At 37.4% G+C, this 14097-nt stretch overlaps 1 protein-coding gene across 1 annotated transcript; it reads right to left on the bottom strand.

The window, feature by feature from the left end:
- Positions 1–624: 624 nt before the first annotated feature.
- Positions 625–11581, bottom strand: LOC112516125 (thiamine biosynthetic bifunctional enzyme TH1, chloroplastic-like). The gene is made up of 11 exons (XM_025123139.1): positions 11527–11581; positions 9266–9535; positions 9117–9191; positions 7767–7842; positions 7622–7697; positions 5138–5272; positions 4937–5001; positions 4609–4736; positions 3086–3342; positions 1219–1781; positions 625–893 (listed from the first exon to the last, which is right to left on the bottom strand). Exons 1-11 carry the CDS (start codon positions 11578–11580, stop codon positions 829–831), a joined length of 1764 nt encoding a protein of 587 aa, XP_024978907.1. The 5' UTR covers position 11581; the 3' UTR covers positions 625–828.
- Positions 11582–14097: the final 2516 nt, after the last annotated feature.

Here is a 14097-nt window from a genome sequence, read left to right as displayed (position 1 = left end):
GGCATCCATGAATAAAAAAAACCTACTAAATCAAACCCATGGTACCCATGAACAAAAAAAAACCTATTGTACCTATTGAGTGTAGAAATCGATTTAGGAACCAGCAATTCCATAGCGGTTCCTGTTTCAAAAAGTAGGTATTCAGTTCTGATGCTCACTCCTATAGAGTATATACTAAAGCTATGTTTGACAAACTAGCCAATAAACTAATTGTTGACTAATAAGTTAGCTGATAAATTAATCACGTTATTAACTAGAAAATAACCAAACATTAAGTTTATTAATTTACTATATTTCAAATAGTTTTTCAATTTTTATTATTAACCTGGATATTCAACCCGCTATGTGAGCCGATTAATCCCAGGGAGACCATTTGCTTTGCAGATAGCCCGGAGTCACCGCATTTGAACCTCCGTGGCCACAAAGGGGTTTTTATTCCTCCTTGTATTTAAACTTGAGACCTCCTGATACTTTTGACCATTAGATCCAAACCAATAGTTTTTCAATGTTTGCAAGACAATCCCTAACGTCACCAAGATTAGTGAGTCTACTTTTTCAAATGATCACAAAATAACATCATTTTTATGCACCACATGCTGATTGTTGATGGAACATCATATAAATAATCACACCCATGTAACAAAAACGTCAAATTGGCGTTACGAATAGAAGCTTAAATACAACGTAACACGTTTTTTTTGGAAGGATGTCACAGGTTATACCTAGACTAATGCCGGTAAATTGTGACTGCAAGAAACCAGCCCACCATTCCTCCGGACATAATAAGATCAAAGACCATGTACGACAAAACCTTGCAAGTGACACGCATCACATCTCCTCAATTTCGCACAAAAGTTGTGTTTGTGACTCGAACCCGTGACACTTCTCTTCACCTACATACAAGATTGTTAATTTTTGCAAAGCATATAATATTTATATACAGCAAAACTCTAGCTTAAACCCTCGACCTCCAAGGAGGTCGGGCTCCACAAGTTACCCAGTGGGTTACATGATTGTAATATACTGCAAAATTAATAAAGACTCCTCGCTTTTGGTGAGGCTTCATCACAAATACTGATGGGAAAAACTCACACATACTCCTCACATTTTTAACAAGGCTTAAACCCTCGACTTCAAGGGAGGTTGGGCTCAGGGCCAACAGACCCTTTGGTTATATGATTGTAATTTGACACTAAAGAAACTGCTCTTCTTCTGTACCTGTGAAGGGAACTTCATCTTGTGTTTTCTTATTTTTTGTCTGCGCAACAGTTTCAGCCAACAGAGCATGCAGCTTCTCGGTCTCGGTCCGAACACATTCCCGATCAAAAAGGGCAGAAACAACTGCAACGCCTTTCAGATTAGGGACATCTAATTCCATAACGGATCTTGCGTTCGAAAGATTGATTCCACCAATGGCGACCACGGGTAACTTGGAAGCCGAGCATACGGTTTTCAGGCCGTCCAAACCTATGGTTCGATTGTTTGCTTTTGTATTGGTTGGGAACACACCACCTGACCCTATGTAGTCGGCTCCATCGGTCCATGCTTTCAGAGCTTGTTCTGGTGTCTTGCATGATACACCGATGATCTTTTCGGGTCCAAGAAGAGATCGGGCGGTCTGGACAGGCATGTCAGATTGGCCCACATGGACTCCATCCGCATCACATGCAATGGCTATGTCAATTCTGTCATTTATAAGAAGTGGGACGTTATGGTGACGGCAAATCACGAGACATTCTTTGGCTGCCTCGAGGAAGCTTCCTGTCTCTGCGTCTTTTTCCCTGAAAAAAACACAATCGGATGTAAATGCCTACTTTCCAATTCTATCGCTTAATTATGATATGGAAAAATTTATTACTCTGTCTATTTTTATGACTAAAATTGTCATTTAGTTAATTAAAAGTGTAATAATTACATATTTCTAAAACTGGTTCCCATTTTCATTGTGGACCTTTAATTTGGGACAGAAGAACTAAAAGGATATAAAGAGTCCAAAGTAGTCTAAACACCAGACTGGCATTAAGGCACCTTGCTACGATTAAATTTTCGACAGCATGAAGAACATCTGGCATAAATGAAATTGGTGATGAAAACTACAACTTAGCGACGGATTCGGGGATTAAAAACTACAAATTGATGATGAAAATTACAGCTTCATAATGAACGAAATCTTAACAGATACTACTAAATGTTGAACAATGATTAAGTTCTCTTAATTGGCATAAAGTTACGCCTAAACATCAATAGCGTTTTTGCAACCAAGTAGCGTAACATTATGCCACTATGTGACCATAACCTTATGCCTTTAAAAGGTAAAATATGTTGTTTTGTGCACGATACGTGCAGCTGCGTGGCTCCATTTTCTCTTCAAATATTCTCAAATCTTTTAGTATTCCTTAAGCATATGCACAAAATATGGCTTGACTCCATGAGATCTCAGGCAACTACATGAATATTTTCACAGTTTTATGTATTTCAGCATTGCTCTTATCAAATTGTAATCATGCACGAGGGGGCACACAAAATAAGGACATATGAACTACAATTGCTAACTGTAACACCTACAAAAAATCAACCTTTGAGACATAGAATAGAAGGTTCATATGCAATCGAACTTCAATTGTGAAATGATGTTGAAATAGGCAAAATGCAACAAAGTTTGCTTTAGTTCCTATTTAGTGTTAAAAAGAGAAAAAATTACTCAATCAATGTAACGAAGTTTCAAAAAATTCCTATGTTGTGTAACAAAGTTTCAAAATATCCTATTTTTTAATCATTTTGACCGGTAACCTGCCGATCATCTAACATTCCATGAAGTGGATGTCAAGTTTATTGTCCACTTTGCCTCAACTCTTCTGTAAACATTTCAAGAACACTTCGTAAACAGGTATCCACGTCATCAAATGCTACAAGATCAATAAGTTTGCAGTCAAAAGTGTACATAATAGAAAAATGGGAAACTTTGTCACATCGATTGAGAAAAAAATCTTTGTTAGATTAAATAGGAACTAAACCAAACTTTGTTGCATTTTTTATGCATTTTGTCCTTCTAAAACAGAAACGAAAGACTAAGAATGGGATAAACCTCAGCTGCACAATGGTGGCACCTCCTTCTATAGCGGCTCTAACGGAATCTGTGATTGTATGGCCCCATTTTCTATTCATCCCTGAATCTGTGACAGCATATAGGAAGAGATCATCATGATCAAGTGGTCGCAGCTTCCTTGAATGGTAGACATTTCTCTTTAGCTTAAATAGGTGATCTAAAGGACCTTGAGGTCCATCTCCAATAGTAATGTCTTTGCTGAACTTGAGAACAGACTCAACATAGCGTTTTGCTACCTACATAATCCACTTACAAATGAACCTCAAAACGATAAGCAAAAAGGAATAGCAGCTGTATCAGACTCATGCTAAATGAGTACAATTTTGCTTGTTTATTTGTAATAATTTATTTTGTAAGAATCCACTTGTGCAAGAGCATCTTTCCTACTTTTAGGAACTGTTCAAACATTGCATACCTTACAAATAGTTCCTTATTACAAACATGATGGAGTTCTCACCATTGGAAACAACCTAAGAACTTATTAGACCATAAGCATGGACTAAGAATCATATTTCATGAGGATCTTACCTTAACAAAATTTCATTATTATTGAGAATCGCTCAGAATTTTAGGATCATGTCCTATATCATTGAAAGGAAGATGGAGTCACATTCTCCGCTATCAAAATGCTAAGGGATCTTATTTGAAGGCTTATGTGATTTCACCTAATAGCAAAACATGTCACATATATTATCTTCACAAGATATTATTGTTTCTATAAGAAAAAAATATTAACAATAGAACACATGTGAAGTCCTTTTCCTGATTCAAAATAATAAAATTTGTGGTGCGACTATCCTCCATAGTATTTTCAAGCTTGTGTCAATCCTATGTTTTTCGAATCATTGAAGTTCTTCATCAAGCAATTCATCCTAGGGTATGTCTTTTAGAGGTGGGTTCTCTTTTTTCCATAGTTAGATAATGTTTTTTTAAGTATATAATATTTATATACGGCAAATATTCACGCACATTCCTTACCTTTGGTGAGGCTTGAACCGTTCATCTCCAAGATAGACTAGGGTTTTACCGGTGACCTGGTACCTTTGGGCCAATAGCCCTTTGGAAGACAATGTTGCATGCTAATATTTTTGTTCTTTCCCCTTTTTTAAATAGTCAAGGAGAAAACATGGTTTGGAAGCCATGACCTCCAAGGTATTACCACCTATGGGATGAGCCAAATACCACAAAGCTATATGCTTGATTATGTGTGTTCCACACTTCAACAGCATCATTTATAATATTTCAGGGTCTTCATGGAATCAGCCAGTCTACTCTTTGGAGTAGAGGTCAAGTCCCCCAGACCCCATGTTAGGGTGGGATATACCGAGTTAGTTGGTTTGGTTTAGTGTAAGATGTATCCTTCCTACTATTGAATTGATTGAAAAGACTTTAGCTTTTAATTGCACAAAGCTTTTGAAATTTGAACAAGAACGCGACCACTATGAAAGGCAGTATTGGGTCTACATTTATTCACTAACTGAACACCGCATATAGTTGACTACCTTAACTGCCGATAGCATTGAAAAACCCTTTGCTAGTTCAGCTGCTATACATGATGCCAAGGTACAACCAGTTCCATGAGTATTTGGAGTTTGTATACGTGAAGAACGCAGCTCATAGATATCTTCGCCTGCAAGACCAAACACATAAGTACAGTACAAAAGCATCCAACTCCACCACATAAATAAAATATACGTAGATAAAAAGGAAGAAGGAAAACTCGACTAAAAGTGTATACAGAAAGAAAATAAAGTAGTGTCATTACTTTTTGGATACAGAATTCATAGCACAGTGCTTAACCAAAATTTCTTAACACGGTCAGATGCATACCATCGAAGAAAATATCAACAGCATCTGATGAAGAAGGTAGGTGACCACCCTTCACAAGCACATTTCTGGAAGCAAAAAAGAAAAAACAATTGAATCAGTATTTACTTTGCCTTGCTTAACATATCCCTACTGTTGACTGCAAGTGCCCTTGATAAGCAATGGGATATAGAAGTGAACTACAATACTTGTCTCAGAAACTACCGTGGTCCCATATTATGTATAGACTTCGCAGCAGAGCACATGTCCGTAATCGTTTCCAATTGCGACCATCCAAGTAAAGTAGAAGCCTCTTTTAAGTTCGGAGTCACAATGTCAGCCATAGGAAGAAGGTCCCACCTGCAATAAGAAATATAAACAAACCAGTCAGAAACCATGAATGTTTTCTGATACTTCAGATAGCAAATGGATGCAAGGAATGAGCTAAAAAACTTCACAGGAATTTATAAAAAGAAAAAGACAATTCCGAGCAAACTTCTATCCTTAAAGCATAAGTCAAGTTCACAAGGAGAATAACAATATGAAACCACAAAAACTTTCTAACAAAGGTTGCCCAAAGAATTGCCTCTGCAGCAAGCATCCATCTTGAACCATTAAATCTTAACAGGCTTTGGCTGCCACATAGAATTCAATAGACAAATAGGTAGCTCAAGATATTAAAGCTTATTTTATACATTAAAAGTGGACCGCTTAATCCCAGTTAACCAAATGAGCACTAGGCATCCAGTTAACTGCCTAGCACTTTCTAAAGTACCACATCACGACTCCCAAGATATATATTTTAAACAAAAAGCTGTCTAAACTACTTGTCATGCTCTAAGATGCAAACCAGTACATCTTATCAGCTTTATTGAAGTAAGATCCCTAAGAGAAAGGGAACCTGTGATATGTCCGCGTCCCTCAGAATCACATGTGTGCATGTCCATTCATTTTTTTCCTGTTCTCAGCATTGCTGTTAATAACAATTATATGGATCTTAATATGTAGTGCACTCTGGTTCCAATTTGATAGAGCAGCAGTAAGATTCATGCACATGAGGAGGAATAAAGAATGAGGAGGTCAAGGGTAGTTTAGTAAATAGTATAATTCAGTTACAAATGATTGAGTCAGGGTGGAAAGTGGGTCAGTTAATTAGAGGAAGTTGTTACGAACTGTAAATAGATGATAGGTCAGGGAAGTAGGCATTTATTCACTTTCTTGATTTTGAGGAAAGAGCCTCATGGCAGAGTTCCAGCCTCCCAAAAGCTGGTTTGTTCAGTAAAGCATTCAACATTCTATGAATCATTGCAATTAATCTCAGAATAGTAAAGGTGTGCATCTTCTAGCATCTTTTATTCATGGTACTTCGACCATATCTGGCTTTTTAACGTATTTATTACCAAACCAGACCAGACTTTTTCTACGTATCTGGGCTGGGTTGTTTCTACATATACATTGTATCAGCATTTAGCCTGACTTAATGAAGTCCCCTTTATGGCCTTTGATACATAGAAAAATATGTTCGGGGTTGCAGTCTCTAGCTGAATACTGTAATAAAAAAAAAGATTTGAACATCACTTCATCATTTATGGGAGTAATAAAGAAGCTAACAAGAAAGACATTGCTACAAGGATCCTTGCAAGTAGAAAAACAATATAAGATCCAAAAAAGATTGTGTGCTTGGCCTCCTCAGTTGTACAAAACAATTCAAAGCAAATATGATGAGCTTTCATAGCTAACGTCCAGTATTTCAAAAGGTCCTGATCAGCTGTGAAACCATTTCTAAAGACTGTGTTTAAGCAAATATAAAATGCAATGAAGACCACATAGGCATGCAAGATAGCAAAACACGTAGCAAAGAAGCATTTGAAAAATGACCATTCTTCTTGCAGCAGTTCTTCAAGTACTCCCACAATTAACTAAAGACAAAGTGTGAATAGAAATCAAAGAAAAAGGAGAATCAAGCAGGATCCTTGGTGCTGGACTCAGTCACCAATAGCGACATATGAGATTACCTAATGTATTTGCCTTTATCAACCTCTCGTTTTACAGTATGAAGTTACCTGATGTATTCGCCTTTACCAACCTCTCATCATGTAGTACCAAGGTAGATGGTGTTCACTACTTCAAAAAAGGGCAGAAAGATGTTAACCTTTCGCTATCAGTAAGCACTCCCCTAGTTTTTGCCTAGAGATCTTTCTTTGAGTTGATTTAACCCAGCTGGTTCACCTAGATGCTAGTAAAGAACGAGCTGGTGAAAATGAAAGAGCTGGACATCGTGAAAGAATTTCCACAGGAGGCAGAAGGCCGGAAGCTTTGTTTCTACAATGCCAAATACAGGGGAACAAATGTTTTATAGGTTCTAGTATTATTCTTGCCGCCTGCTTGGTTTTGAAATCTTCCCAAGAAAAAAGAGCTCACGAGAAAGCTCATGAGTGGAAATTGTAGAAAAGCTTGATTCTGAGTAACATGTAGGTGGAGTCGACCACAATTTCCCAAGTTCTATATAGAAGTCTAAAACCACACACATTTCCTTCAACCGAATACTTTGTCGCTTTAATGCCAAACCCAAACAATATATTAGTTTCCTAGCATTTGTTTCATTTTATGGTATGTGTGAACTTTGAGAGGGTGAGCCATGGAGGTATGTATCATCAAGTTTTTGGAATACAGATACCAAGTTATACAATGTAATAGAAAATGTGTTACCTAAATGTATCAAGAACTGAAGGACCAGCCAGCACAACTCCACTAGTAGACACCATTACAGGATCAACAACTAAAGCTGCCTTCAAAAACTAGACCGAGTCAACTAAGAAGCTAGATGGATCTGATTTAAAACAATACAACATACCTCGAACTGGGAATTGTTTCAGGCTTTCATGAAGGATTTTGACAATGGCGGTTGAGGGAAGCATGCCAGTTTTCACCTAAGATGATATCATTAATACATTACACTCAATATTGTAACAGAACAATTAATTAACAGTGTGCAAGAGCCCAATAAGAACTTCTTGATTGCTAAGTAATCACCTAATAGATCAAGTAGTGAAAACATCAGTTATAAGATGCAACAACCTATGGAATAACAGTTGAAAGCACAACAATAGTGCATCAAGGCTCCAAAATTTTCCAAAGGGTTGGGGAGGGAAGTCTCTGTGAGTAGTCTTTCCCTTAAACTTAACAGACACGTTGTTTCTTTGGCTGCAGTTGTGTCCCTCCTATCACAGAGGTGGTCCGCATCAGGCAAAAGATTTGCAATTCAACAAGCTATGATTGCTTCCGTTTCTCAAAGTATTAAAGGGCAACTCATCTCCTAATAGGTTAAATAAAAGTCTATGTCATTGATACTATAGTAGTGTGAAAGAACTGCATTATAGAGATACCAGTGCTTGTTAGTTCATCTGCATCCTATTTCAATGATTACACATAGATCAACGAAAGTTTAGCTGCAATAACTTCAATCAACTTGTGCTTTCGTGGCATTCCAACCCCCAGTACTTAAGACATAACTGAATTGGTTTTCCTGTTGGATATGTCTGAGTCATAAGCCACCAGTGGCCAGTGGGAATGTTTGTGTCTATGAGCAACCGACATCGACCAGCATCTCATTACCACATCTGGCAAGGATTGTTCTGTACCACAAACCAAACTGAGGTCATATTTATGTGTTACGAGGTTTCATTGCCTACCTATCCAAAAGGAACAGTCATCGACCATGAACCATCATATAAGTTATAATACTATATGTATTTTACAAAATACTAATCTTTACAGGTATCCCAAACCATAAGTACACCATCCATTCCAGAAAAAAAATATATGCAGTTTGACTTTGACTGTCGAAGTCGGACCGGATAATCTTTGATCTCAGACCAGTAGAAACTCAATAAAGTTTCCAAGAAAGTTTGATAACCAGGTCATACTTTCACAAAATATACTACAAGCTGAAAATGTTGATGTTAGATTTGTAAAGATATCCATGTCTGTTTTAATTTCAAAATATTGACCTCAAAAGCTAAAATGTGATCTGTTTCCAAACAAAAGCAAGTAGCACTAATCAGTGATCATTCATTTAATAAAGCACAAGTCAAATGCCAACAGTATAACTAATTCAACATAAGACCAAATTCAAGCAGAAACAAAATCTCAAGCCAGATATAAGAAAGCAAACATAAAACATAATATCATGTAACTAACTTACAACATCAACATGCATATCTGATAGAACGGATTTCAACTGCTCAGCAACAGAATCCTCTGGCAGGATGCTCACATCCTAAGAAGTTAAAAATTAGAACTACAATACTCATCATGTGATTACAGAACTACATAAAGATTATGTTGTTAAACCTGAACCCCAATAGTATTTTGTGCAGTAACAGCAGTAATCACGGTTGAACAGTACACTCCCCGTGCAGCACAAGCCTTAAGGTCAGCTTGAATTCCTGCACCAGCTCCAGAATCAGAGCCAGCTACAGTTAAAACATGTGGGATCCTTTGCTTAGCGGACTCGTTTACCATGGTGAATGTCATTTCTTCTTGCATTGCCTTGAGACTCAAACATTTATGTTGATAACACCCTTGCGTACAAATGCGCTTTGAGCTCAGTGTAGGAAGAGTCTGAGATTAATTCACAAACGAACGCAAAAATATATTATCTTTATATACTGATCATCTATATCCAACCTCTGTATAATAAATGATAAAGGGTGCTGCTTTCACCTTTGATAATGAAACACACCATATCTCATTTTGACAATATAAATTTCTTCAATCTCTAAGAGATGGGAAACATATCTAAGGTAGATATACACTTTAAATATTATGATAAAACTCCTAATTTTTCAAATAAAATGATTCAGTAGTTCCTCTTTCCAAAAGGATAAACTAAACTGGTGCTTTTGAAATCTTACAAGATAACTTTTAGTTATAAACTGATATGAATTCTTTAACATTTGAAAAAAAATGATAATTCAAGTTCGTAACACAAACCATAAATACCCACATGTTGGCGCTAAATCATGACACGTTGATTCAATTTTTCTAGAGCAGTAGGTTGAACCTAGGGGTGAGCAGCGGAACCGGGTACCCGTTTGCAGAACCGGAACCGTCTTGGAACCGACGGTTCCGGAACCGGAATCGATATGAGTGGTTCTGGTTCTGGTTCCGGTTCCTAAAATACGGAACCGATTGAGAACGGTTCCGGTTCCGGTTCTCAATGTTTCGGAACCGTTACGAACCGCTCCTGGCGGGTACCCGGTGTTTTTCAATAAGAAAATAATTAAATTTTATTAATACCAAACTTATATTAGGTTACATCTTCAAAGGACGCGGTCATCTTCATTCTTCATCTACTTTCTAGTTCTACTAAACTACAGTTCGTAGTATGTAATCGTTAAGCTTTGAACATTTACAATTATAGTATGTGATCGTTAAACTTTGAACATTTTTTATTAGTCTATTATGATTTGTAATCGTTAAACAATATTTGTAACCATTATTCCGTATAATTTGTATTCTTGTTTATTTAATTTAGTGTTTTGGCAATATTTTATTTTTTATTTCTAAATAACAAAATTTTAATATTTTAAGAAGCGGGTACCCGGAACCGGAACCAGTTCCCGCCGGTTCCGGTTCCGGTTCCAAAAATTCAAGAACCGCTCTAACCGGTTCCGATTCCGGTTCCAATATCTCAAGAACCGTCGGTTCTGGTTCCGGTTCCGGTCAAAAAGGGCAGGTACCCGCCTATGCTCACCCCTAGGTTGAACTTAAACCTTAACGTATACCATTTTTATGATAAAGGATGAAGCATAAGAATGACTGATTTATTCAAGGTTACAATGTTTGCTACAGTCAAGGTTCTCTCCTATATATCAAATTACAATTGCAGTTCGAGGTCCATAGACCAAATGTTCCTTTTGACTACAAATTCAACAGCACATCCGACTTTTAGTCTCAAATATGTATTCGCAGCATATCACATACGTGCGGTACTTTCTCTGGGGGAAAAACAAAGCCTACTAGCAACAACAAAGTTTGCAGGTATGATGAATTTAGCACTGGAAATCTTCTAGGTGTGTAAATTAGAGTGCAACAGGGAGCAGACTTTGCTGGAAGAAGTTATCCAGAAAGACCAAAATCCTAATTGTCTTGAGGGATCTACACTTGACCTACGAATACATGAGTCATGAACCTAGGGTAAACTAGACTCTTCTCTACACTGCCTAAACACTTAACTTGGTGATCTCTTATAACACTCTCTCTCTCTCTCTCTCTCTCTCTCTCTCTCTCTCTCTCTCTCTCTCTCTCTCTTTAAGTGGATAAAAGGGGATCACCACTATCATAACCATTAATTGCAAGTCTTGAAGCATCATTGGAGTTCAATCGAAAGTGCTACAACAGTTAGCATCAACATTTGTTTTCAAGATCAAAAAAATGCTTTATTTGAAGATGAAAACCCCAATGCAGATCCTTGGTGAGAATGTGGTGCCGAGGTGTCTGATCACTAAACAACTGAATTCTAAAATCGACTAGAAATTCAATTGAAGTCTCGTTCTAACAAAACGAAATCAAATTTGTATTGAAATTAGGAAGGGTAAAGGAGATTGTACCTTCTTGTTGTTGAAGGCCGGCGAGGAGGTGGAAACGCAGAGGAGGAAAGCCATGTATGAGCAAACGCAGAGCACGACGGCAACTCGAAGCCCAGTAATCTATCAACTTTATTGGAGTGAAGTTCACTTTTGTTCCCTAAAGTTTGTCACTTCTAACGTTTTTAGTCCCTTCACTTTGTTTTAATAGATTTGTCCCTCACGTTTGTCGATTTCTAACGGATTTCATTAGGGGTGAGCATAGGCGGGTACCCGCCCTTTTTGACAGGAACCGGAATCGAAACCGGCGGTTCTTGAGATATTGGAACCGGAACCGGTTAGAGCGGTTCTTAAATTTTTGGAACCGGAACCGCCGGGAACCGGTTCCGGTTCTGGGTACCCGCTTCTTAAAATATTAAAATTTTGTTATTTAGAAATAAAAAATAAAACATTGTCAAAACACTAAATAAATAAGCAAGAATACAAATTATACAGAATAATGGTTACAAATATTGATTAACGATTACAAACCATAATAGACTAATAGAAAATGTTCAAAGTTTAACGATTACATATTATAATGGTAATTGTTCAAAGTTTAACAAAGTTTAACAATTACATACTATGAATCCAAGTGAACACACAATTTGAAAAAATACGAATCATTTTATATGAAGAATTTAGATGAAGATTGAAGATGACGACGTGCTTTTAATATGTAAACCTAATATAAATTTGGTATTAAAAAATAATTATTTTTTTTTATTGAAAAATACCGGGTACCCGGCGGGTAACGGTTCCGAAAAATTGAGAACCGGAACCATTCTCAATCGGTTCCGTATTTTAGGAACCGGAACCACTCATATCGGTTCCGGTTCTGGAACCGACGGTTCCAAGGCGGTTCCAGTTCTATAGCCGGGTACCCGGTTCCGCTGCTCACCCCTAGATTTCATCTCTCCTCTAACGATCATTAACTTTTTTCACTAAGTCCAATATAACAAGGGGTGTTTCTTGTTTTTACAAAAACCATCAAACCGTGCGTTTGGTACGCAGACAGGACAGGACGGGACGGGACAGGACAGGACAGGACAGGACAGCTGTTCAGCGTTTGGTAAGACATGATAGGACTGGACAGAACGGGTTAAAATGACCAATTTACCCCCAGTGAGTCAATCCTATAATTCTAACCACCATGATCAAATTAATCTACCATACTCCTGAACCCACTTGAGAAGACGACATCGGATTCTAAACCCTAAAATACTTCAATCGATAGAAACAGGTCTCAAATACATCGAATTCTAAACCCTAAAATACTTCAATCGATAGAAACAAGTCTCAAATACTTCAAAAAGGAAATGCAAACAGCATGCTTAGGAACTCAAATACTTCAAAAGAAATTTATATTTATCTATAATGGCATTAATCGAAGTGTGATACAGCAAGCTTGAATATAATTAAGAAAATGCAAACAGTATGCTTGAATACAGTAAGCTTTCACGAATCGAAGTGTGATAACATCTTTAATGAAGGAGAGGAGAGATCGATTACCTGAGAACAATTGGGGCTGTCGAGTTCGTGATGAAGGAGAACTATTGGGCTGTCGGATGATTGACGAAGGAGAACGATTGTGAAGGAGAACGGTTGTGAAGGGGAACGATTATGTCCATCGATGATGAAGGAGAACGGTTGTGAAGGAGAACAATTGGGGCTGTCGAACGATTGATGAAGGAGAACGATTGTGAAGTCGAACGATTGGGGCTGTCGAACGATTGTGAAGGAGAACGATTGGGGCTGTCGAGTTCATGATGAAGGGGAACGATTCTGTCCGCCGATGATGAAGGAGACGGTGGAAGATGGTGGAAGAAGGGCACGATGATGAAGGTTTTGAGAGGGTAGAGAGGTCAATAATTTCTTGTTCTAGTTAGTTCCATGGGGGAAGGATGGACTACCTTGTCCCACGCGTGTTCCACCTTGTTCCACTTAGTCCCACATAAAACCACACCAAACATGGGACATATGTGTTCTGTCCTGTCCTGTCCCATCATGTTCTGCCTACCAAACGCACTTAGGGACCTGTTATGTAATCTATATTATATTATAAAGCATCCAGACTAAACTACTTTGTATACATCAAGTATCTTTATTATGTGTTGTTTGTTTACCTTTTAATAGTTTCATTAAGAGGCAATATATGAATCTTGTTTGGCAAAAAAAAATTGTTTCTTAATGGTTTTAAAACCCTCTGAATGATTTTTTTATCACGAGTTTCCCTTAACCATTAAACTCTCTAATTTCATTGTAAACAATTATAAAATAATTATATTTCATTTTGCAATATTTCAGGAGAGTCTCTTTATCATTCTGACCACTTAATCATTCTGCACCAAACCATTCAACAACTATCAAACAGCCCCTTAATGCATATCACTTAAAATTCAAGGTTACAAGTTGATTAAACATAAGTACAACTTATTAAAGCTTCATATTTGAATTTGTATAACTAACTGCAGATAAACATAATCTACACTATCTTATAAAACATTTGGCTAAAACTCTTAAATTCGTTCATCCCTAAACGATTTCATCCCTATC

The sequence above is a fragment of the Cynara cardunculus genome (genome assembly GCF_001531365.2).
Source record: "Cynara cardunculus var. scolymus isolate 2C chromosome LG 8, CcrdV1, whole genome shotgun sequence".
Taxonomy (NCBI): domain Eukaryota; kingdom Viridiplantae; phylum Streptophyta; class Magnoliopsida; order Asterales; family Asteraceae; genus Cynara; species Cynara cardunculus.
The sequence above is the reverse complement of the archived record's forward strand: the minus strand, read 5'-3'. Positions and strand labels throughout refer to the sequence as shown.

Coding starts and splice junctions, on each gene's coding strand:
- LOC112516125 (XM_025123139.1), bottom strand. CDS start 11,580: ATGGCTTTCCTCCTCTGCGTTTCCACCTCCTCGCCGGCCTTCAACAAC. Junction 1,782..3,085: donor GCCACCATTGTGCAGCTGAG/GTTTATCCCATT, acceptor TGTTTTTTTCAG/GGAAAAAGACGCAGAGACAG. Junction 894..1,218: donor AGATGAAGTTCCCTTCACAG/GTACAGAAGAAG, acceptor TCTTGTATGTAG/GTGAAGAGAAGTGTCACGGG.